This window comes from Callorhinus ursinus, unplaced genomic scaffold (assembly GCF_003265705.2).
Source record: "Callorhinus ursinus isolate GAN/ISIS: 27379988/994484 unplaced genomic scaffold, GSC_fseal_2.0 scaffold24, whole genome shotgun sequence".
Classification (NCBI taxonomy): Eukaryota; Metazoa; Chordata; class Mammalia; order Carnivora; family Otariidae; genus Callorhinus; species Callorhinus ursinus.
In genome coordinates, this window is record NW_027397086.1 from 6,436,422 (window position 1) to 6,461,747 (window position 25,326).

At 37.2% G+C, this 25,326-nt stretch overlaps 1 protein-coding gene and 1 pseudogene across 2 annotated transcripts in view; one reads left to right on the top strand and one right to left on the bottom strand.

The window, feature by feature from the left end:
* Positions 1 to 24,493, top strand: part of PPP6C (protein phosphatase 6 catalytic subunit) — a 40,301-nt gene extending 15,808 nt beyond the window's left edge. Inside the window, exons 2-7 of one of the 2 annotated variants that reach the window (XM_025888317.2) lie at positions 8,850 to 8,945; positions 15,039 to 15,104; positions 16,212 to 16,353; positions 19,655 to 19,734; positions 19,907 to 20,116; positions 21,240 to 24,493. In XM_025888317.2, coding sequence (XP_025744102.1) covers positions 8,850 to 8,945; positions 15,039 to 15,104; positions 16,212 to 16,353; positions 19,655 to 19,734; positions 19,907 to 20,116; positions 21,240 to 21,488 — 843 coding nt within the window. In that variant the 3' untranslated portion in view covers positions 21,489 to 24,493. Of the gene's footprint in view, positions 1 to 8,849; positions 8,946 to 15,038; positions 15,109 to 16,211; positions 16,354 to 19,654; positions 19,735 to 19,906; positions 20,117 to 21,239 lie in introns of both variants that reach the window. The other variant, XM_073905742.1, reaches the window with a different exon arrangement.
* LOC112836509 (mitochondrial import inner membrane translocase subunit TIM14 pseudogene) lies at positions 798 to 1,150 on the bottom strand (annotated as a pseudogene).
* Positions 24,494 to 25,326: the final 833 nt, after the last annotated feature.

Below are 25,326 nucleotides of genomic sequence, written 5' to 3' on the forward strand. Positions count from 1 at the left end.
CTTTTGAAATATTTTCTTCACTGGACTTCCAGGATACCACATGCTCATGGTTGCCTTTCTGTCTCACCAAGCTGTCTCTTTTGGTTGTTCCTCCTATTTTCCCTAACTTCCAAATATTGGTGTATCTTAAGGATCATTTCTTGATCTTATCCTTTCCTCTCTTTGTAGCTACCACTTTAGTTATGTCTTCTAGTCTCATGTATGTATATATGTATGTGTGTATGTATATCCTGACAATCTCTAAATTGGTCTCTCTGGCTCAGATCCTTTTCCTTGAATTCAAGACTCATTTGATCACTTGTTTACAGCACATCTGGGGCACTTGGAAGTCTGATAGGCGTCTGAGATTTAATGTGTCAAAATCAGATTCTGAGAGCCAAATAATGGAAACCATCCAAATGTGTAGCAACTGGTGAATGGATAAGTAAAATGTGATAAATACGTACAGTGGAATATTATTTATTTAAAAAAGGAACAAAGTAACAACACATGTTACAGTATGGAAAAGCATTTTCATTACATATAATGAAAAGCATTATATTAAGTGAAAGAAGCCAGTCACATAAAGGCCACATATCCAGATGTCCAGAGTGGACAAAGCCATAGAGACAGAAAGAAGATAAGTGATTGCCTAGAGCTGTGGGGTGGGGTTGTGGGAGGAGGCTACCAATGGGTACATAGCTTTTTGAGGGATGATGAAAGTGTTCTTTTTTTAATTTGTAGCTTTGAGGCATTTTTATTATAAAAAGCTGTCACGCATATACATAAACTAACAACAACTTAAAATTCATCACACATTTACTTCACTTTTTAGCTTGGCCTTCTAGTAAATCTTCAGCTTCATTGATTTTGGCTGCTATATAAGGAGATTCTCCCTTGTCTGGGTGATTTTTAAAAACATAATTCATCGATGAGCAGCTCTTATTTTTCCTTTATTGGCAGTAGTATGCCTAGTATTAATGCTGCTTCTCGTTTTGTCATTTTGGTTCCAACCCACTTCTATAAGCCACCACTGAAGGCAGATTTTGGTAGACATTGAAAAACTTGTTTCACTTGAGGCTCCATATGTTTCACTGGCTTGCAAAACATAACATCCTGCAAATCCTGCAACAGCAGCGGTCAGTCCAACTGCTGCCGTTATACTGTCCATGGCTCTCACTCAGCTCCCTGGCCTTCACCGAGAGCAAGGTTCATCCCAGCTCAAAGGCCACATTCCCACGCCTCTACCAGACAGTGACACAGCCACCACCAGCAAGCACTGAAAATGTTCTAAAACTAATTATGATGATGATTTCCGAACACTGAGTATACTAAAAAAACAATAGAATTTTGTGCTTTAAAGGGGTATTTTTTGGTATGTGAATCATATCTCAATGAGGTTGTTAAAAAAAATCAAATTCCTTGTTAAGAAAAAAAAAAGATAGCAGGAGGGGAAGAATGAAGGGGGGGAAATCAGAGGGGGAGATGAACCATGAGAGATGATGGACTCTGAAGAACAAACTGAGGGTTCTAGAGGGGAGGGGGGTGGGAGGATGGGTTAGCCTGGTGATGGGTATTAAAGAGGGCACATTCTGCATGGAGCACTGGGTGTTATGCACAAACAATGAATCATGGAACACTACATCAAAAACTAATGATGTAATGTATGGTGATTAACATAACAATAAAAAATTTAAAAAAATCAAATTCCTTGTTCCGTATCCCCCAAACTAAACAAACAAATCAGAACAATCTGCTCATGCAAGAAATAATTGATAAGCCGGACTTCATTAAAATTAAAAACTTTTGCTTTGTAAAAGACACTCTCAGAACAAGAAGACAAGCCACACACTGGGAGAAAGTGTTTGCAAATACACATCTGATAAAGGACTTTTATCCCTAATATGCAAAGAACTCATAAAATTCAGCAATATGAAAACAAACTGCTTCATTAAAAAATGGGCCAAAGACCTGAGCAGACACTTCACTAAAAAAGATCTACAAATGACAAGCATATGAAAAGGTACTCCTCATCGCACATCATTAGGAAAATAAATGCAAATTAAAACAATGTTATACCAGGGCACCTGGGTGGTTCAGTCTTTATGTGTCTGCCTTCAGCTCAGGTCATGATCCCAGGGTCTTGGGATCAAGCCCCACATTGGGCTCCCTGCTTGGTGGGAAGCCTGTTTCTCCCTCTCCCACTCCCCCCTGCTTGTGTTCCCTCTCTTGCTGTGTCTCTCGCTATCAAATAAATAAATAAAATCTTAAAAAACAAACAACAACAACAACGTTATACCACTACAAGCCTATCAGAACAGCCAGAATCCAGAACACTGATATTACCAAATGTTGGGAAAGTTGGGGAGTAACAGGAACTCACATTCATGCTTGCTGGGAATGCAAAGTAGTACAACCACTTTGGAAGATTGTTTGGCAGTTTCTTGCCAAACTCTTACTGTACAGTCTAGCAGTCACGCTTCTTGCTATTTACCCAAATTAACTGAAAGCTTGTGTTCACCCAAAAACCTATACATAAATGTTTATGGTAGCATTATTCATAACTACTAAAATTTGGAACCAACCAACATGTCCTTCAGTAGGTGAATGGGTAAATAAACTGGTATATCAAGACAATGGAATAATATTTAGTACTAAGAAGAAATGAGCTATCGAGCCATTAAAAAACATGAAGGGACCTTAAATGCATGTCATTAAGTGAAAGAAGGGAATCTGAAAAGTCTACTTATGTATGATTTAAACTGTATGACACACTGGAAAAGGCAAAACTATGATGACAGTAAAAAGATCAGTGGTGTCCAGGGTTTGGGGGAGGGAAGGATGAATAGCTGAAGCACAGAGGATTTTTAGGGCAGTGAAATTATTCAGTATGATACTATAAATCTGTATACATGTCATTATACATTTGTCCAAACCCATAGAATGTACAATACCAAGAGTGAACCCTAATGTAAACTGTGGACTCTGCATAATAATGATGCATCAGCATATGTTCATCAGTAACAAATGTACTACTCTGTTATGCAATGTTGATAGTGGAAGAGGCTGTATGTATGTGTTTGTGAGTAGCAGATATGTGGGAATTCTCTGTATCTTCTCAATTTTACTGTGAACCTAAAACTGCTTTAAAAAATAAATTCTATTTAAAAGGAAAAAACAATAAGAAAGTCTTTCCTTGGAGTCTTAACTATCTCAATAATGACTATTAACACCCTTGCAGTTACTTAAGCCAAAAAAAAATTTTTTTTTTAAAGATTTTATTTATTTATTTGACAGAGAGAGACACAGTGAGAGGAGACACAAGCAGGGCAAGTGGGAAAGAGAGAAGCAGGCTTCCCGCTGAGCAGGGAGCCTGATGCGGGGCTTAATCCCAGGACCCCGGGATCATGACCTGAGCCGAAGGCAGATGCTCAACGACTGAGCCACCCAGGCACCCCAAGCCAAAAAATTTTTTTAAAGATTTATTTATTGGGGTGCCTGGGTGGCTCAGTCGGTTAAGTGTCTACCTTTGGCTCAGGTCATGATCCCAGGGTCCTGGGATCGAGCGCCCTGTGGGGCTCTTTGCTCAGCGGGGAGCCTGCTTCTCCCTCTCCCTCTGCCTGCCGCTCTGCTTGCTTGTGCATGCTCTCTCTCTGACTGTGTCAAATAAATCTTTAAAAATAAATAAAAAAGATTTATTTACTTATTAGAGAGAGAGCACACGAGTTGGGGGAGGGACACAAGGAGAGAATCTTCAAGCAGACTCCCTCCTGAGTGTGAAGCGAAGCCCAATGTAGGGCTTGATCTCACAACCCATGAGATCATGACCTGAGCCAAAACCAAGAATTGGACACTTAACCGCCACCCAGGCGCCCCTTAAGCCAAAAACATTGAGTCATCCTTGATTCCTTTCTTTCAATACTCTCTTTCCAACTGTTCTCAAATCTAGTGGATACTATGTTCAGAAAACATCTGGAATTTGTTCACTTGTGACCATTTCCTACTTTAATAATGCTGGTCCAAGCCAGTATTAACTTTTACCTAGATTATTGTAGAAACTCCCTAAGTGGTGTCTTGTTTCTGCCTTTACCTTTTTCCTATTCCTGAGTTCTTCATAGCCCATAAAATATAGCAGACATAAGATCATAATCACTCCTCTGCTTAGGGCCTCCCAATGGCTTCCTGTTAAAAGCCAGGTCCTTACATTCACCCCCAAGTACCTAAAAATATTCTGTGGTGCTCTCCTGTTTTTTTTAATTCAGTCCACTAACCACTCCAGCTTTGATGTTTCTCAGACAGCAACCATACTTTCTTCTAAGCATTTTGTACTTACTATTCTCTCTGGCTGCAATACTGTTCCCCCATAACCTTACCTATCTCTGATTTTTGCTCAGAAGTCACTTCATGAGTAAGGCTTCTGTGCACACCCTATTTAAGATGTCAGTACTGCCTCCTGCCCCTGCCACCATTTACTCCCGTTACAATGCTTAATTTTTCTCCATTCCTCCTACCACTAACTGAAAAAGTAGTATGAATATATATTTTACTTACTTCTTTATTTTCTATACCTCTCGTCATTAGAGTGTAAACCTCTTGAGAGCAGGGCTTTTAGTCTGTTTGGTCTTTACTTTTTATTTACTTTGTTTCTAGAATTACTGGTATCATATTAGGCTCTCAGTAAATATTCAAGATAGTATAGCAAAAAGTGGTAGGTAACCTGGATTCCAGATCTCTTGCTAAGATTAAGTAGCTTAGTGACCTGAGTGCTTGTGGGTCTCAGTCTTACATCATCTGGGTCAAGTGAAAGATTTGACACAGATGGTTTTTAATGCAGAGAGATAATAGAAATAAATATATATATAGGTCTCTGTCACCAGTTCTTTTTTTAATTTTAATTTTTTTATTTTTATTTTTATTTTTAGATTTTGTTTATTTACTAGAGACACAGTGAGAAAGGGAACACAAGCAGGGGGAATGGGAGAGGGAGAAGCAGGCTTCCTGCTGAGCAGGGAGCCCAACACGGGGCTCGATCCCAGGACCCTGAGATCATGACCTGAACCGAAGGCAGACGCTTAACGACTAAGCCACCCAGGCACCCCTCTGTCCCCAGTTCTTAGCACAAAAACCCTTACAATTTCCTGGGTAATAGGAATGTCTTTTGTTCTAAAGAGGTGACTCTGGGTGGGCTCCCAGTTGGCTCCTCAATATAGGCTGGTCACTGGAAAAACCAAAACATGATTAGAAGCTTGGCATTTTCAGTCCTGCGCCCCATTCTCTTCAGAAGGGAGCAGAGCTGAAAATGGAGTTGATGGATCATGTCTACATGATGAAGCTTCCATACAATCTCTGAAATATGGAGTTCAGAGAGCTTCCATTGGAATGTTCATTTGTATCCTTTGTCATGTTCTTTAATAAACTGGTATATGTAAGTAAATGTTTTCCTGAGTTCTGTGAGCTGCTCTAGCAAATTAATTAGACCCAAGGAGGAGGTCTTTGTAACCTCCATAACCTTTGATCTGTAGCTGGTTGGTCAGAAGCGTAGGTGATAAACTGAGCTTGTGACTGATGTCTGAAGTGTGTGGGGGTGGGGGGGGAGGAGGTGACAGTCTTGTGGGGCTGAGCCCTTGTGGGATATGATGTTACCTCTATGTGGATAGTGTCAGAATTGAGTTAAATTGTAGGACAACCAGCTAGTGTCACAAAGAATTGCTTGTTGTGGGGAAAAAACCTCCACACATTCCGGTGACCGGAAGTGCGAGTGTTCTGTGTGACTAGGAGAGGAGACCCACAGGAAAGAAGCACACACTAGGGAAGAACTGGGTTTTCCCTACATAGGAAATAAAAAGCTGGATTTTTTTTCTTTTACAAATGTAAACCAGAATTTTTTAACTTAAGTAACCTTGAGAAACCATCTTTCATTATAAAGTTAAGGCTCTCAGTTCAGAAACATTGTTTCACTCACTGGTATCTGTTCCTATTATGAATAGTGGATGGATTATTGGCAGGACTAAGGCTGTTTGGTGAAGCATCTGAGAGTTGTGGGAAATTCAACACAAGAAGGAGCTAGCTACTCAGGGGCCCAAAGCCAGAAGGACTCCAGGCCAAAAGAAAGATCATGCCTTTGAGGTTCTATTTGAAGATCAGGAACTTATCCTAAGAATAAGAACAAACTTTTTATTTTGAAATTTTCTAAGCAGCTGCATTTCCCCTCATTTTCTTTTGCGAGGCTTCCACTATCTACCCCCCTGCCCCCCGCTTCCCCGTCATCTGTCATTGTGAGTTCTCTCCTATGCCTGGCTCTGTATGAAGTAGCTGTGGTTGTTAAATTGTGTCTTTTATATGTTTAGTTAAATTGTAGCTTTTATTATTTATTTATTTTTTAAAATTCTATATATTTGAGAGAGAGAGCAGGAACAGAGCAAGGGGCAGAGGGAGAAGCAGACTCCTGCTGAGCAGGGAGCCCGATGTGGGACTCGATTCCAGGACCCTGAGATCATGACCTGAGCCAAAGGCAGACGCTTAACCCACTGAGCCACCCAGGCGCCCTAAATTGTAGCTTTTAGATTTTTATTTTTTTATTTTTTAAAGTAATGTCTACACCCAGTGTGAGGTTCAGACCTACAACCCCAAGTTCTAGAGTCGCATGCTCTACCAGCTGAGCCAGCCAGGCATCCCTAGCGTTTAGATTTCTTAATTTTTTCTTAAGACTTTATTTGAGAGAGAGAGAGAGAGAGAGAAGAGTGAGAGAGCATGTGCACACGTGTTGGGGAGGAGCAGAGGGAGAGGGACAAGCAGACTCCCTGCTGAGCATGGAGCCCCATGCGGGGCTGATCCCACAACCTTGAGGTCATGACCTGAGGCGAAACCAAGAGTTGGAGGCTCAACCAACTGTGCCACCCAGGAAGCTCTTAGATTTCTTAATCATTTCATTATGCTTGTGTAGTAGTTGTTGTTTTTAAGTAAGCTCTACATCCAACGTGGGGCTTGAATTCATGACCCTGACAAGCCAGTAAGGTGCCCCTTTTTTAATTAATCAACTAATTTTTATTTTTAAATATTTTTTTAATGCTTGTGTAGTTTAATTTCTCCTTTCTTGGCAGACCTATTATAAAATCTGGTAGGGCCTCTGACTGTACTATAAACCGGTCTCAGATGGAAGGTAGGTTCTCCCCCAGTTCTCCATGTGCAGCAGGACTGTACACTTCCTTCTCCACTGCATTGTTGTGAGAGTCATTTTCCTTCTATGAAATCTTTTGATATGAGTGTTTTCAGAGGACAAATATTTTTTAAATGCAAACACTTAGAGTTTTTTTTAAAAAGTAGGGTTGACGCCTCAATTTTAAGTTTACATTTTGTAATTAATTAATTTTAATCTTTTAATTTTGAGATAACTGGATTTATTTGTAGTTGTAAGAAGTAATACTGAGAGATCCCGTGTACCCTTCATTCAGTTTTCCCTAGTAGTAAGGTCATGTAGAACTATAGTAAAAATACCAGAACCAGGATACTGATGTTGATACAACCCATGATCTTGTTCAGATTTCTCCAGTTTTACTTGTACTCATTTGTGTGTGTGTATTTATTTCTCTGCACTTTTATTACATCTGTAGTTTTATGTATCCAATACCATATTCAAGATACTTCCATTACCACAAGAATTCCTCATTTTGTCCTTTTATAACCATATCCACTTCCTTCCTGCCGCCCCTAATTTCTGGACCCCTGGCAACCACTAAGGTGGTCTCCATTTCTCTTCCTTCCTTCCTTCCTTTCTTCCTTCCTTCCTTCCTTTTTAAAGATTTTATTTATCAATTTGACAGAGAGAGAGAGACAGCAAGAGAGGGAACACAAGCAGGGGGAGTGGGAAAGGGAGAAGCAGGCTTCCCGCGGAGCAGGGAACCCGATGTGGGGCTCAATCCCAGGACCCTGGGATCATGACCTGAGCCGAAGGCAGACCGACTGAGTTACCCAGGCACCCCTGGTCTCCATTTCTATAAATTTGTTATTTCAAGAATGTTATATAAATGGAATCATACAGTATGTAACCTTTGGGATAGGTTTTTTTTTTTTTCTCAGCATAAACCTCTTGAGATTCATCCAGGTGTGTCAATAGTTTCTTGTTATTGCTGAATAGTATTCCATGGAATAAATATAGCACAATTGGTTTAACTATTCACTTGTTGAAGGACACCAACTTATTTCCAGTTTTTGGCTGTTATGAATTAAGCTTCTCTTGACATTTGTGCACAGATTTTTATGTGGACATAAATTTTCATTGCTAAGAGTGCAGTTGTTAGGTCATATGGTAAGTGCATGGTTTGCAATTTACTGTATTTATTTATTTAAAGATTCATTAATTCATTTTAGAGGTGGGAGGAGGAGGGGCAGAGGGAGAAGGAGAGAGAAACCCAAGCAGACTCCGTGCTGAGCATGGAGCCTGCTGCAGGGCCTGATCTCCAAACCGTGAAATCATGACCTGAGCCAAAACCAAGAGTCGGGTGCTCTACTGACTGTGACACCCTGGTGCCCTGCAATTTACTTTAAAAATTAGTAGATAAAAACCTTTTCCTATTAGAGTTATTTACTCTTAACATTTGCTGGTGAAAAGTATCATTTTACAGTTTCTTTAAAGCTGTTTTCTAGAACCTATTGTCTGTGTGGCCAGGGAGTTTGCATTTTGGAATAGCCGTTGTATCATCCTCAGGCATTATGAGATGAAGGTGGAAGCTGACGAATCAAACCACAGAATCGTTAAAGGGTAGTTTCCTTTCCTATGAAACAATATATGTATTAGTTCTTGTCTTTTTTGCATTTGATCCTTAGTTTTAATATTGTAGTGAAAGGTTGCATTTTATTTTCTCTTCTTACAGCGGCTATGTGACTATGTTTGTGACCTCCTCTTAGAAGAGTCAAATGTCCAGCCAGTATCGACACCAGTAACAGTGTGTGGAGACATACACGGACAGGTAAAATTTCATGAGCAGATTTTTAGCTTTTGTACTGTCCATAGTCCATGTGTGTTTCCACTTATGCTGCAAAAAAGCCACCAGAAAAACAAGAAACAAAAACAGCTGGTCATTTGATAGATTGCCTCAGTCTTTGTGACACTAATGATTCCTGGTTACTATTACAGTGAGTAAAAGCAGTGGTCAAATTATTCATGGAGTTTGTTGAAATTATACTTGCAAAGTGGCTAGAATGCAGCATTATTGCTCTGTGAAGTGGGGAGAGAGAAAATAAATGTGGACAGCTCACAGTGATTGTGAGTAACAGGAGGTGCTTTGGTTTTAGGTGCTAATTTTCTATTCTATTTTCTATTCTATTCATTTCTGTTTATTCATTCTATTCACTCGTCACATTTTATTAAAAATGTATCATTTCCTTAGTGGGAATGAGAATAACAAAGGTTCAGAAAGATAAAATTGTTGGTGCATGATTTTACAGCAAGTCACTGCTAGAATTGGAGAAAGATTAGTCTTGTTTTTTCATCTGCTGGTTTTTTGTTTTTAAGAGTTTCGGGACAGTGGCAGGAGGAGTACACCTCATCTTTAGACTCTTACCGTCCCCGTGTAGCCCGGTTGGAAACCCTCTGTGTCTTTGTAGAGGTGTTGGGTGTGTGTGTGTGTGTGTGTGTGTGTGTGTGTGTGTGTGTGTGTGTGTATGTATGTTTTTTTTTTAACTGGGAAAGAAAGCTGAACAGAGCACTCACTCAGTCTGCTGTATGCATACAACGGAGTTGTGGCTATCAGACATATATTGTAAACAATATATTTATCATTGCCAGCAGGACTTGCTGTCATCTGTGCAATTTCCCTGCCTTGAATGACTGCCTAAAGAAGCAGAAATGTGTCTATATTGGTTGTGATTGAGGGCTGCTCCGTGAATTAAGTTCTATTTTGACCACTTTAGAGGGCTCTTTTCTTTTTTGGTTTTCCAATTTGTTCTCTGGGTAGTTGAGGTCATAATAAATCTGGCATTTGCATGTTATCAGCTTCTAAATAGAGAGCCCATTATGTCATCTCTGATCTGTTGAAAGATTTATTTATTTATGTGAGGTTGGGGGAGGGGTGCGAAGAGGCAGAGGGAAGGGGAGAGAGAACTCAGGCCGACTTGGTGCTGAACACGGAGCTTAGGCAGGGCTCGATCTCACAATCATGAGATCGAGTTCTGAGCTGAAACCAAGAATTGGACGCTTAAATGACTGTGCCACTCAGGCCTCCATCTCAGATCTTTTAAAATCTTAGTTCTCTAGAGTACACTTTAGGAGTGCATTTCTTAAAATCCATATAAGTTCTCTCCAAAAATATAATAAACGTTTGTATTTTTGCTAAGATAAATGATGCTAATATAAGCATGCCATAACACGTTCCTGAGCGCTGAAATAAATCAAGTAATGTCTTCCCCTGATTATAATATTAAAATTGATGGATTACCTAGGTTATCAGGACTTTCTAGTACATAATTTACAGCCATGATCAAAGATCAGGAAATTAGAGACAACTTCAAACTACTAAAATTAATTAAAATAATAAAATTTTACCATTGTAGTATATATACACCTTCAGTCAAATGTACAATTCTAGCAAACATCTTCTTGTGTTTTGAAGGTTAGCAAAGTGCTTTTTCACATATTCCATGTCATATTTTTTCAAGAGTCCTGTAAGATTGGATTATTTTGTAGGAAAGGAAACTTAGACTGAAAGATGGAAATTCACACAGCTACTAAGGAACATAGTTGAGATTTGAAACTTAACTTTGGTGCTGGTGTCCATGTTATTTTTAATTTTTTTTATTGAAGTATAGTTGGTATACAGTGGGTTACATTAGTTTCAGGTATAAGCCCATGTTAAGACTACCACCAAATTGAACATTGTTTCTCTTATACTTGACCCTTTATATCACTTGCTAATCAAAAGCATGGGACTTTTGGAGCTTCCAAATGTATGTATGATATATCCTTTGGGATTTGTAGAGTTGTCTTCTCCTTGGGCCAGTTCTGGCATGGTAAGATTGGATTATGAGTATAAACTCATTAAAAAATTTTGGCAAGCATAAAGTGCTGAGAAGCATTGAAACAGTGTAAGCTAGTGAGGAGATTGTGGTCTTCATTGTCAGAGCTTGGTTTAAGTCCTGGCTTGGCTACACATTAACTGTTCAAGAAGTTACTTCGGCTAGGTCAGAAGTTTTTTAGGTATGGCCTGTGGACCTTTGAAGGTCTGTAAGGTGGTACAAAATCAGTTGAGGGTAAAACTGCAGGTATCTCAGCATGAATCAAGGGCGTAGCACCAGACTGTGCTTATTGTTATTGTATTCTTCACCAACATGCATGCACAGTAAAATAAAATGCCAGTATCACTTAGGATGTCCTTGATGATGATACTGACCTGGCAGGAGAGATACCATGATCACAAAGAATGTCCTTGATGAAGCAGTAATATTAACTGTAATTCTTAACCCTTGAGTTGATACATCTTTTGAATAGTCCTATGATGGAAACGGGAAGTATGCATAGAGCACATCTGCTGCATACCAAAGAAAGATGGTTTGCTCAAGGAAAATAGTTGTGTAGTTTTTTGTATCACAAGCTGAAGTAGCTTCTCTTTTTATGGAACACTATTTTTACTTGAGAATGAATGACAAGCTTTGGGTATTTGGCAACCATCTTTGCAACAGTGAAGGAGTGAGCCAGTCACTTCAAGGAAAACAATTGACAGTATTTATTACCAGTGACAAAATTTGAGTTTTCAAATCAATAATTAGAATTTTAGAAAATTTGAGCCCACCATCTTGATGGCAGACTGTCAGCTTCTGATATTTAAAGACTTTTCTGTTGGTGGTGGTATTAACTAATACAGTTTTTTGGTGATGTATAATGAAGTATCATTTCTGTTTTCCAAATGACCAGTGTGTTAGCCACTGAGAGTGTTAGCCCTACTAACAGAATAGGAAAAAGATCATTTATCAAGTGTTCATGTATTAAAAGAATATGCACCATTATCTCTAAAGATTATTAAAAACTCTTCCTTTTTGTAAAATACACTTGTGTGAAGCTGGATTTTCTTCATATACTTTCATCACTATATCCCAACAGATTAATGCAGAGGCAGATTATGAAAATCTAGCCATATTCTGTTTAGCCAGACATTAGATTTGTTTTGTTTTGAAAACCTTGTTTATTTTTCATTAGAAATATGTATATCTTACTATTTAATGAGTTGTTACTGATTTAAAAAAATTAAATATTAAAAATGATTAGTTTTAATTTTCAATATGGTCAGTAGCAACTGATATAAATTATATAAGCAAAAGGTTTTTGGGCACCTATAAGTTTTAAGACTATGAATAGGTCCTGAAACTAAAAAGTTTAAAAACTACTAAGCTAGCCAACTGTTTCCTTGTCTCTATTGATGGAATAAAATCCACTTCTCAGGATTGCTTTTTTTAAAAAATATTTTATTTATTTATTTGACAGAGAAAGACAGGGAGGGAGAGAGGGAACACAAGCAGGGGGGAGTGAGAGAGGAAGCAGGCTTTCCGCTGAGCAGAGAGCCCCATGCGGGGGCTCGATCCCTGGAGCCTGGGATCATGACCTGAGCTGAAGGCAGACGCTTAACAACTGACCCACCCAGGCGCCCCTCAGGATTGCTTTTATTTTAAAATGAGATTTACAGGGCTGTCTGGGTGGCTCAGTCGGTTAAGTTCCCCTCTCTTGGTTTCAACTCAGGTCATGATCTTAAGGTCGTAAGATCGAGCCCTGTGTCGGGCTCTGCACCCAGGATGGAGTCTGCTTCTCTCCCTTTCTCTCTGCTCCTGCCCCCGCTCATGTGCATGCTCTCTCTCTCTCTCTCTCAAATAAATAAATAAATCTTTAAAAAAATTAAAAAATAAAATGAGACTTACAGAGTGTCCATGATGTTGAAAACATATAATAGATGGTAGAAATTATTTGTGAAATGATGAGGTGAGCTTCTAGTAATGTAGGACAAGCTTAGTTGTCTGCACATGTTCTCAGTAAATGTTTATTAAACAATTTTGGAAAAAACTTCCATTATGGAGTAGGAACTGTTGGGTCCCCTAAGCAGAATATTTGATCATCTATTAAATATATATAGAGTAAATGGAAACTTATAACATTTTTATTTAAGAACATATTTCTATAACTATCAATAGAAAAGTTTAAGGACGCTCACTCTTGCACCATACCTTTACAAAAGCAACCATTTCATGAAACTTTTAAATGTTCCCTTTCTGACTCTGTGTGTATACATAGTAAAATTGTGTAGTTTATTATAGGTATAGTTTTGTGTTCCATTCTTTTCCCTAATCATTTTTCTGTTTTGCTACATAGTTTCCATTATAATCATTATTCATGATTGGTCCAGGTCTTTGAGTTGGTAGATCATACTTTATTAAAATAGTCTCTTACGTTAGTCATGAAGGTTGTTTCTTTTATTATTATAAATGATGTAACACATTTTCTATATATTCACACAGCATTTACTTATTTATTTATGTATTTATTTATTTATTCATTTATTTTTGTCCTTAGGATATAGTCACAGAAGTGGAATTACTAAGCCAGAGTAACGCACACACATATTTTTATTGCTCCTGCTGTGTGTATATATATAAACATATATGCTATGTAAATGATGTATGATATACGTGCATCATATATACATCTGTGGGATGGGAATAGAGAAGTGTACTTTTTTTTTTTTATAAAGATTGATTATTTTAGAGAGAGCCTCTGGAGGGGTTGGGGCAGAGAGAGAAGGAGAATCCTAAGCAGACTCAGCCCCATGCGGGGCTCAATCCCACAATCCTGGGATCAGGACCTGACTCAAAACCAAGAGTTGGACACTCAACCGACTGAGCACCCAGGTGCCCTGAGAAATATACTTTCAAAGGGAAGGGCTCCACATAATAGAAATGGGCAGCAAATATGTTGGACAAATAATAGTCTGCCACTTGACTGAAATTGAGCACTGTTTCATTTATTTGCTTGCTAATTTTAAGAAGATAGAGAAAATTTTTTTAAACTTTATAAAGTTGTTTTTTTTTTTAACTCTAAGCAAGGAACAACTTCAGACTTATGAAATACTATTGTAAAGGGTAGTACTATATTTTTTTTAGTAGTTAACATTTAAATTTCAATTTTTTTCACGGTGACCACCTTTTTAAGTGTTAGAAATTTAATAATTTTATTTTCAAGCGTAAAAGATAACTGTGTAGGAAATGATTAGCTGTACTTGGTATAATATATTACAGTAAATTCCTTTAATCCAAAATCCTTTCTTAGAAAAACTGAAGTTTTCTTTAGGAATTAGGATTAAGATAATCCAGTTGACTGAGATTACCACATGTGTAATTTGTCAGTTACCAATTTTCAGTGAAATAGAATATGATGAAATATACAATTCTTTTTTACTGATTATTGAGAAACACTCCACAGCTAAAGAGCCTGAGGGTATACATCTCCAAGTAGAGTGTAGGAAGGTAGGTTGATCTGCTCTACATGATGCTGTGAAGTGTCATGTAAATTCATTCAAAAAAATTCTTATCTACTTCTTTCCTTATCTTTTGTCTCATTAAAATAGATGCTGAGTATGGAGTGGGGTGGTTAGGTTAGCTTATTAACAAGTTAGATAACTGATCAGTTATTTCAAATTCTCAAATGGTGGGGCACCTGGCTGACTCAGTTGGTGGAGTATGTGACTCTTGATCTTGGGGTTGTGAGTTCAAGCCCCACGTTGGACATAGAGATTACTTAAAAAATTCTAGATGACAAGATAAAATGAAAGAAATTTGAGGGGGAAGGCCCATAACATTAATGATCTAGGAATGACTTTACTGGTAATTGTGAGATTTATTTTAGTGTTTTTTTAGACTTGAGAGCTGTGTGCTTGGCAGTTTTGCTTACACTTTATTTCTTTTTATAAGTGTCAGTATTTGAGGTCTTCTTAGTTACATGCTTCTTTACACATTTCACTCTCAGTTTTATTATTTTACTCCTTCACAGGAATTTGTAATCAGCATATATTGCCTTTCTTTTATAGTTTTATGACCTTTGTGAACTATTCAGAACTGGAGGTCAGGTTCCTGACACAAACTACATATTTATGGTATGTAAACCCCAATGATACCACATACTTATTTAAAATGGAAAGGGTCTGACTTATTACATGTAAATTACGTAATAATTTCATTGTCATGTGACATTCACTAATTATATGAAAAGGTGATGCTATACTTTTTTACATTTTGCCATGTTGTCTAGTTGAAAATAATTGCTTTAGTAAATTGCCATATGCATAGGACTGGGTTGTAGCCCTAAATAATGGTTGGCAGAAAAATAGTCCAGAACCACCCAACTTTAAGGCACAGATCTTCAATTTACTGTTATTTTATCACACTTTTTTTGAGCATTCATTTTCATCTGCTATCAATCTGTGGATTGATGAATATATGCACATATTTCCTTACTTTGCTTTTGGAATGTAATGTTACTGTTCAATTTTTTCTAAATCCTATCATTTTCCTTCCTTCTAAAGATTTCTAGGTCATTTTCCTATTCTTTTAGCTGTTTTCCTGTTGATCTAACATTGTCCCAAGTAAAACATTAATGGGAAGTGTAAATAGTATGACTTCACATGCAGTTGTTAAATACACAGCTGAACTTAGAACACTGTTATAATTATGGTATCTGCTTTTACAAAAACACTATTTCTTCAAGTTGATAGTTTTTCTGATAAGGTGATTTTTGGGGCGCCTGGCTGGCTTAGTCAGAAGAGCATGCGACTCTTGATCTCGGGGTCGTGAGTTTGAGCCCCACATTGGGTGTAGAGATTGCTTAAGTAAGTAAATATTAAAAAATAATAAAGTGATTTTTGAAATTCATTTTAAAATTTTTGATTCTCATATGACCTTTTAGAAACATCTGCTAATGTAGGTAATAGAGAATGGGAAAAATGATGGCTTTGCAGGGAAGATCCTTGAGAGAATTACACAGCAGATTCCTGTAGGCCTCCTGAATCATAAGAGTAGCACATTTAGTAGAGACCGCTTATGTACTTTGAGTTTTTTGTTAAAACCCAATTTCCAAGTAATTCAACATGTGATTCTTCATTTTTGTTACTTTTGGCCGTGTCTCTGAGTTTGACACTTTGGTATAATTTTAAAAAATATTGTTGCTATTGTATTGTTTCTAACTCTAAACTTTTACTCTACAGGGTGATTTTGTAGACAGAGGTTACTATAGTTTGGAGACCTTCACTTACCTTCTTGCACTAAAGGCTAAATGGCCTGATCGTATTACACTTTTGCGAGGAAATCATGAGAGTAGACAGATAACACAAGTGTATGGATTTTATGGTAAGACTTTCTATTTCTCTGATTCTGAATATTGTTTTCTTTCCTCTTTGGGAGAAAAGCCATACAAGTCATACATATGCTTTATAGTAAAATTAGAAATACAGATCATCTTTTTCCACTTTCTCAACCTTTTAACTCTTCTTCCCCCAATCAGTTGAGAACCTTACCAGGGGGAGAGAACTGTTCTTAACTTTTTGGTGTACATTGTCCTAGATCATTGCCTCAAAGTGTAGCCCTCAGTTTACCTCAAGTGAATCATCAGAGGTGCTTGTTAAAAATGTACATTGCTGGGCCCCAATGAAAACCTCTTGGGGTGGGAATCCTAGAATCTGCTGAAGGTGAATGTTCTGCATTTGAAAGTTTGAGAAATATATGTATATGTATGTGTGTGTGTGTTTGTAAACATATTTATGTGTGCACATACCTGCTTTTTTCACCTAATGCTACCAGCCTTTCTTTACTTCCCTGACATTTTTATAGCTGCATTGTATTGTGCTGTATGGTCGTACTATAACTGATTAAACCAGTATCTTTAACATTGGACATTGGAATTGTTTTTAAGTTGCTGTTATACACATAGCTGAATGAATATCCTTTTACATATGTATAATATTATATGTGTATAATATATATAATTATCTATCTATCTGCTCCATCCAGAGAATGCTAGGACCTCAGGGGTCAGAAACGAAACTTAACCTTTAAAAGCAAAATATCTGCTGCTATAAAACTTTTATATGGTTTAAAGTTTTAACAAATGAGGTTGGGGGAAAAATGAGGTTAGGAAGCTCTTTGAAGGAGATGGCAGAACTGTTGAGATTATTAACATGAATTTTCCTTAAGCATAATTAAGGCAGATATTGAGATATTTGAAAATATTAATCTCATAACACTTTAGTTTTAGATTTTATATTTTGGATTCTTTTCTGTCATAGTAAAGAGAAACTAAACTCTTACTCTTCAATTTGTAAGCCATTATCAATTACTAAGTTGAGAAATTTTGATAATTTATGATTTATATAACTGTTTATAGTAATTGAAAAGTTAGGTCGCTAATATTTGTCTCCTTTTTACAAGTTACTTTTGATTTTCATTCACAAAATATCAAGTACCGTTTAAAATAAAAGTTTTTTGATTCTTTAGCAAAAATAGTCAATTGTTTGGATAGTACATACTGTGGTGTTAGCTTAGTAAAAGCAACTGTCTCTAAGATTGTTATAATTACACCTCAAAATTTGACCAACATTTATCAGTGTAGGGCAAAGGGATAAAAGAGGGGGAAGAGGACTATTTTAATCAAGATGCCTTGACTGAAGAAAATGATAACAGCACATCTAGTATTGGTTCTTTTGTTCCCAAGCCGTGCTCATCTATTATTTTGTTTAATAAAAGGAAGCCCACTAGCTTCTGAAGCGGGAGATAATTTTAGTTATCATGGAACTTAACATTGATTTTAAAGTAGTAAAAATGGGGGCTCCTGGGTGGCTCAGATGGTTGAGCGTCTGCCTTTGGCTTGGGTCGTGATTTCCGGGTCCTGGGATTAAGCCCCGCATTGGGCTCCCTGCTCAGCGGGGAGTCTGTTTCTCCCTCTGCCTCTCTCCCCTGCTTGGTGCTCTCTCTTTCTCTCTCTGTCTCTGTCAAATGAATAAATAAAAGCTTTAAAAATAAATAAATAAAATAGTAAAAATGTCCATGTATAGCTATTAATTATATTGGGCCTTCAGTTCACACTGATAAACATATACTGAGCAGTTATTATGAACCAAATGCTTTGCATATGTATAAAGAGGAAAAAGAAGATTCCTGCCTGCAAGCTCAGCCCAGTGTTAGTGCTCTCGTGGCAAGTTTACGTAAGGATCCTGCTTCACACATAGAGGTAATTTAGAAAACCATGAGGACTGATCATACCCCATAGTCTTCTCTCTTTTTTTTTTTTAAGATTTTATTTATTTATTTGAGAGAGAGAGAATGAGAGATAGAGAGCGTGAAAGGGAAGAGGGTCATGGGAGAAGCAGACTCCCTGCCGAGCAGGGAGCCTGATGCGGGACTCGATCCTGGGACCCAGGATCATGACCTGAGCCGAAGGCAGTCGCTTAACCAACTGAGCCACCCAGGCGCCCATACCCCATAGTCTTCTATATCATTTTCATTGGTACTTATGGCAATAGTGATATGTCAGGGTTCGTTGATTGATTGATTGATTGATTGATTGATTTAAATTAAATTTAAAATTTTTTATTTATTTTTTAAATTTTTATTTATTTGACATAGAGACAGAGAGAGAGAGGGAACACAAGCAGGGTGAGTAGGAGAGGGAGAAGCAGGCTTCCTGCTGATCAGGGAGCCAGACGCGGGGCTCGATCCCAGGACGCTGGGATCATGACCTGAGCTGAAGGCAGATGCTTAACTGTCTGAGCCACCCAGGCGCCCCTAAAAAAAATTTTTTTTAAAGATTTTATTTATTTGACAAAGAGAGACAGCGAGGGCAGGAACACAAGCAGGGGGAGTGGGAGAGGGAGAAGCAGGCTTCCCATGGAGCAGGGAGCCCGATGAGGGGCTCGATCCCAGGATCCTGAGATCATGACCTTAGCCGAAGGCAGACGCTTAACGACTGAGCCACCCAGGCGCCCCTGTCAGGTTTTTTTTTTAAATAAGGAAGAAGTCAAAGAACAGAACTTCCATGATATTAATGAAAGAAGAGATGTATATCCTATTAACTGTTGTAGACAACAGAAAGTGTTCAGCTGGGAATATATCAGAGCCTGATTGGCAGTCTGTCTCCAGTGATGACTGCAGGTGTACTTACTGGAGCTCGAGTATTTCATTGCACAATGTGCAGAAAATCTCAGAAGAGACAACCTAGGCCTGAGAAATGTTGAGATAGGAATCACCAATGCTCCCATAATTAAGCGTCCTCTGATTTGTTTGATTACCCTACTAGAGTAAGGTGGTCACATCAAATAAATTACTCTGTTTGATAGAATTGTCCCATATGAATAACATAATAGACCAAAGCATTTGTTTTGGGATATATGAATTTAATATTTAGCTCTTTCTGATCATAGCATTTTGATCAATAACTTGAACTGCTTTGTAGGGCCACTTCTGGAAGGAAAAGCAGGACCACATACTTAGACTAGTTAAACACAAGTCTCCTTCATGGCTCTACGTGGAAGACCTACCAGGTCATAGCTTGCCGGTCCTAGTTTAAGTTAAACTTCTTTAGTATTGGATGCGTTCTTTATTTTTATTGGCAGCTTTAGAACTTCATTAATGAGAAACTTTTCTGTTTCTTTCACAGATGAGTGCCAAACCAAATATGGAAATGCTAATGCCTGGAGATACTGTACCAAAGTTTTTGACATGCTCACAGTAGCAGCTGTAAGTTTATGTAAATCTTTGTAAAACCTCAAGTATTTTCCTGCCAATAACCCTTTGCATACTTTTATCTATTTGCCATCTCAATTATATTGACATCATTAACATTCATTGATGAATTTGGATATGACTGAGTTTATTATTATACTTTCAACTCTATTATCCTTTTTGCTAGTTAATAGATGAGCAGATTTTGTGTGTTCATGGTGGTTTATCTCCTGATATCAAAACACTGGATCAAATTCGAACCATTGAACGGAATCAGGAAATTCCTCATAAAGGAGCATTTTGTGATCTGGTTTGGTCAGATCCTGAAGATGTGGATACTTGGGCAATCAGTCCCCGAGGAGCAGGTTGGCTTTTTGGCGCAAAGGTCACAAATGAGGTAAAGCCAATAGTTTTTGAAAAATGGTTTGTTGGTTGCTAATGGACTACATAAAAACTATTGTGGCTATAGATAACAACCTTCTGTTTCTCATCTAGTTTATCATGTAGGTCTTTCCTTATTGGTTAAATGAGATCACATAATGAAAGCACCTCCTTCAGTTTCCGCTTGGTAATATGTGTAAAATAAATGTTTTTTCTTTTTTTTTTCTTCAAATATTGCAGTTAAGTAATACGATAGCAAGGGCAAGATAGAGAACTTTTATATATATATATATATATACACACATATACATGTACATAGAAAATGTTAATATATATTTTCAATTTATATTGACGTGTAATGTATTAGTTTTAGATGTATAACATGATGATTTGAGATATATATATATAGTGAAAAGCCAACTTTTGAAGTTCAGCTGTTTTCAATTAAAAAAAACAGACATTATATACGCACATAGGGGTGAGCTTATATTGGGAAGTAATCCAGCACAATGGAATTAGTTAGGTTCAGCATAATTTAGGTAAATTATTTATGCTCTCTGAGCCTGTTTCCTTAAGGTACAAAAGAAGAATAATAAGTCTCAGAATTCTTGTAAGAATCATACTGCACCCTCAGTAAATGATACTGATAGCGATTTATTTTTTTATTACACCATAAAAACTTTGTTTCATATCTGATAGTGTTTATAGAATGCTTTTCTTCCAGAAACTTCTAATAAATTATGTGACTGTGTGATTTCTATAACTTAGGCCAAAGCAGCTCTATTTGTCTATAACTTATTGGAAGTAGTGGGGATAACTAGTAGAATGGATTCTATAATCATGAGAACTTTAGTAGTAAAAAGATTTGTTATTTATTTATTTCTTTGGGGAGGGGAGGGGAGGGGAGAGGGAGAGAGAGAATCTTAAGCAGGTTCCATGCCCAGTGTGGAGCCTGACATGGGCTCGATCTTACAACCCTGAGATCATAACCTGACCCAAAATCAAGAGTCAGGTGCTTAACTGGTTGAGCCACCCAGGCACCCCTATACTTTATTTAAATATCATTTTCATATATATATATATTTATAGCATGATTTTTAAAAATGCTAGATACTTAACAAAACCTTTCTAAATTGCAGTTTGTTCATATCAACAACTTAAAACTCATCTGCAGAGCACACCAACTAGTGCACGAAGGCTATAAATTTATGTTTGATGAGAAGCTGGTAACAGTATGGTCTGCTCCTAATTACTGCTATCGTTGTGGAAATATTGCTTCGATCATGGTCTTCAAAGATGTAAATACAAGAGAACCAAAGTTATTCCGGGCAGTTCCAGATTCAGAACGTGTTATTCCTCCCAGAACGACGACGCCGTATTTCCTTTGAGGCCTTCGCCCATCCTGCTGACCCATTTTTCTTCCCTCTTCTTACCCCAACTTTCGTGTATTACCCTCTACAATATACTTTTTATCAAGCACTTTGCTGCTGAAATGCTGCCTCTTGCCTTTTTTTTTTTAATTTTAAATTATCTAAATTTATTGTTTGTTATGGTGTCTATAGCAATGTTTTTCTATCAATTTTCTCCCCCATCCCATCCCCACCTTGGACTCATTTGAGAAGACTTGAGAAATGTCTTAATACTCACACTGCTGCATGTAGCTCTTGCTTATTTACTGGTTTGGGGGAAACAGGATGTGTTTCCTCTTTTTTAAAAAGCCAATTGACAGAACAGACTACACCGAAATGCTCCTCCTTTTGTATCATTCAGCCTTTTGTTTTAGTTTGGTAAGTTTTAAGAAATTTCAGCAGCAAAGTTGTTATTCAGTGGGCACGATGGACTGCAGATGCCTCGAGTTATGTATACCTGTCCCAGCTGTAAACTTCATTGTCCTTTGTTGGATGATATTTTAAATGGATATAAAATAAATTGGTCTAAAGGGCTGCCCTCCTTGTTGTGTTTTTAAATTTTAGTTAAAACTGCTACAGCTTATGACTTTGTACAGTAAGATAATTGTATTGATCTTTTTTCAGATTCCTTGTATTTTTTAATAAAGTAATCTTAAATAAAACCCAGATAGGTTAAAGTGTTAGAAATTTTAAACAGCTTACATTGTTAGTTTAAAGTTATTCTCCCCCCCGCCCCAATCAGAGCTTTTGACCCTTTGGTTATTGAGTTTAAAACTTCAACTGAAATTCAATACTATTTATTTAAAAAAAAATCACTAAACTGTGCCTAAAGAACATAACTGCCATATTAATATTTTGGTTTATATTCTCTATAGTAATAGAAAAACATTTAATACTTGTAATGCTGATGTGTTCATTTGATACCAGTTGAGTAGAATGTGATAGATCCAGTTTACAATCTATCATGAGTATCATTAAGTAAAATCTGTGTACTTTTCAATAGGAATCATTCTCTTGCTGTAACACTTGACCTTAACTTTTAGAAAGTGTTCATTTTTTAACTGCAACTGGAAAGGTTGAAAAGTCAGGACTCTTGTATTTGTGAACTGTAATTTGAAGCAAATTTTAAAAAGTGTAGAAAGAAACAAATTGTCCTATTTTGTAAAGGTCTGTGATACCATGTTTTGGCTTTGTGTAAGTAATTTGAATATCCAAAGGGTGTGATGATCAGTTCTTTATATGCAACTGTCCACTTAATAAGGACAAGTGTTCCAGTGTCTCTTATGACTGTGGTCATAAATGATGTTGGAATTTACTATTTTGTGAAATAGTTGGTATCCCTTTACTACTATAATTAATTTTTGTCATTCCAGGAAATCTTTGTGAAGCCAGCCAATTAATAAAGCACTTTAGTATCTGTTCAGGTAGTTTTGAAAACCAACTTTTCCCCTTCAGGATAAGAACTTCCAGGTTACCTAAAAATGCAATAAAAATCTTTATAGTCTAAGCTTCTTGGCACATAATTTTTCATCAGGGTTTTTCTTTTATTAAATGAGCACAATAATTTTGATTTTTATTTTCTGCAACCACCTAGCTCCTTGTTTAGTTTTTAACTGTATAGCTATTTGAAAGCAGTGGCTAAGACATTTGCTGCACACACTTGAACTGTTGGGTCAGTAGCTTTCTGTTACTGCCCTGACCCCAGTGTAATTCAGGGGGAAACGTATTTTTATCTTCCAGGGATATGTAGCTATGTATTTTACTAATTGTGAGACACTGGAAATTAATGACGCAGACAGCTTGGCGTGGTCTTTGAACAGCTCTCTGCAGGGATTTTTTCTGTTACCATAAATTGTATTTAAGTGCTTGCTCTCCTCTGCTTTTAAGTTGTACCAATAAAATCGGTAACCTCAGCCCTCCCTTCCCATTTGACACTCCATAGCTTAAAATGATGTCGTTGTTTTAGTTATCCTTGTAATGTGACCTTTATTTTTAAGTCATGGTGTATTGCATTTGTTTGTCACTAGTTGGGCATGTGCCAATAATTTTCTGTCCATTCCTTAATTGCCATCTCTATTTTGTCTGATTTTTTTCTCTTCAGCTGAATAACGGCTTTTTTGCATGAAAAAAATAGTTTTTACTATTAGACATGTAAAGGGAAGAGAGAGTGAATGTATTGGACTTTGTAAGCCTAAAAGGAATATTTGGATCCCTCTAATAAATAAGGGCTATGTACGATATAGAGTAATCATGTAGTGGAAGATACTTGCAAGTCATAGATTTGTAGGCAGGAGGATCTGTTACTCCCTGTATCTAGGCTGAATGTAAAATCCTTTATGTTGTATTAATGGGGGTAATAACTATTTTTATTTGCTGATGATATACTTGGTTTCTAATAAAGTGTCCTAGGCTCTAGTGAGAACTGTCTACTTTTAATTGCCAATTACTTTCTTTCCCCTTTTCGTGATATGCTCTTGGCTAGCTTTTTATAGGTTTAATGCTTTTTCTTGAAATATCGCACCACTTTAAATGTGTTCATTTGGGTGTGATGCTAAAAAGTCTGGATCGAGAGCACATCTAATATGCAACCTGCATCAGCTCCTACTCCATCTGGATGACCAGAACTGTTGGAAGATTGTGACGTCTTAAACCCTGGGTTTTGCGTTTGAAATAAGGTTTGAAATATTGTTCATTGCATTAAGATTTGTGTGTTTTTGCTTTGTAAGCCCAGCACCAGGTTTTGAAAATGCCTGTATTGCGAAAGCAAATCCGAACTCTTTCTGAGCCTCTTTCGTTGTCAGAAATAGAATTCTTTCCATCAGCCTACAGAAAATTGTGTATCTGGAGTTGAAGAGATTTAACCACGAATCCAGATTTTTAAATGTAATTGTTTTTTAAATGCTAATGTTTGTAAAGCACCTTCAGTTCCTTGGATGAAAGGTGCTATATTCTCTCAGTGTAAACTAATAAAAAGATTATAGGAAGTTTGTCAGAAACTTTTATCTAATGCATAGTCTGTAGCCTGTCCCAACAAGAAGTTAGCGTTTTATATAACACAATTTAAATTAAAAAATGCTTATTCCTTCACTTGGTTGCTTGACTAGTAAACAGAAGTGAAACTCTTTCTTGTTCTGCATTTGACTTTGAGCTACGTTTTCCAGTTCTTTAAAGGCAAGATTCATTGTTATGTCCTGGACCCAGTGCCTAGAACCATGCATCATGAGATCATCCCAGCTCTTTCAAATTGTATGTCTACAGTGTGCATTCATGCTGATGAAGTATACAGTAGTAAAACACCAAAAAGCATTTGGAAAGTCCCCTAGTCTGGTGCCAGACACAGTAGATGCCTGGGAATGTTTGTTCCTTATTCCTCTCTTAATTTTTTCTATTTCCTTATCAGTCAGTTGGTGATTGCCTTTCCTTACCCTCATGAGAGATTATGCTGGCTTGGATCACTCAAATATTTCCTTTTCAAACTGCATGAAATTTATGAGGATTTTGTGTGTGTGTGTATCAACAAAATACTTATTACATAAATATATTCCACTCAATCCCTGGACACCCACTATTGTTCTCAGCACTCTGCTTTTGTGTATAAATGGGAATGAGATATAAAAGACTGCATGGTGGCATTGTGGAATAGTGTAAAGAATATAGGTTCTGGGATCAGATGTAGGTAAAAAACCCAGCTCTGCCAGGCAGTAATAGCTAACTTAGCTAAAGGCTGTATGTGCCCTGTTTTGTGTTTACCTTTACCATGGTTCTATGACTATTGCTTCTTCCCCTGACCCCCTTCAGATGAAGGAACAGTTTTAGA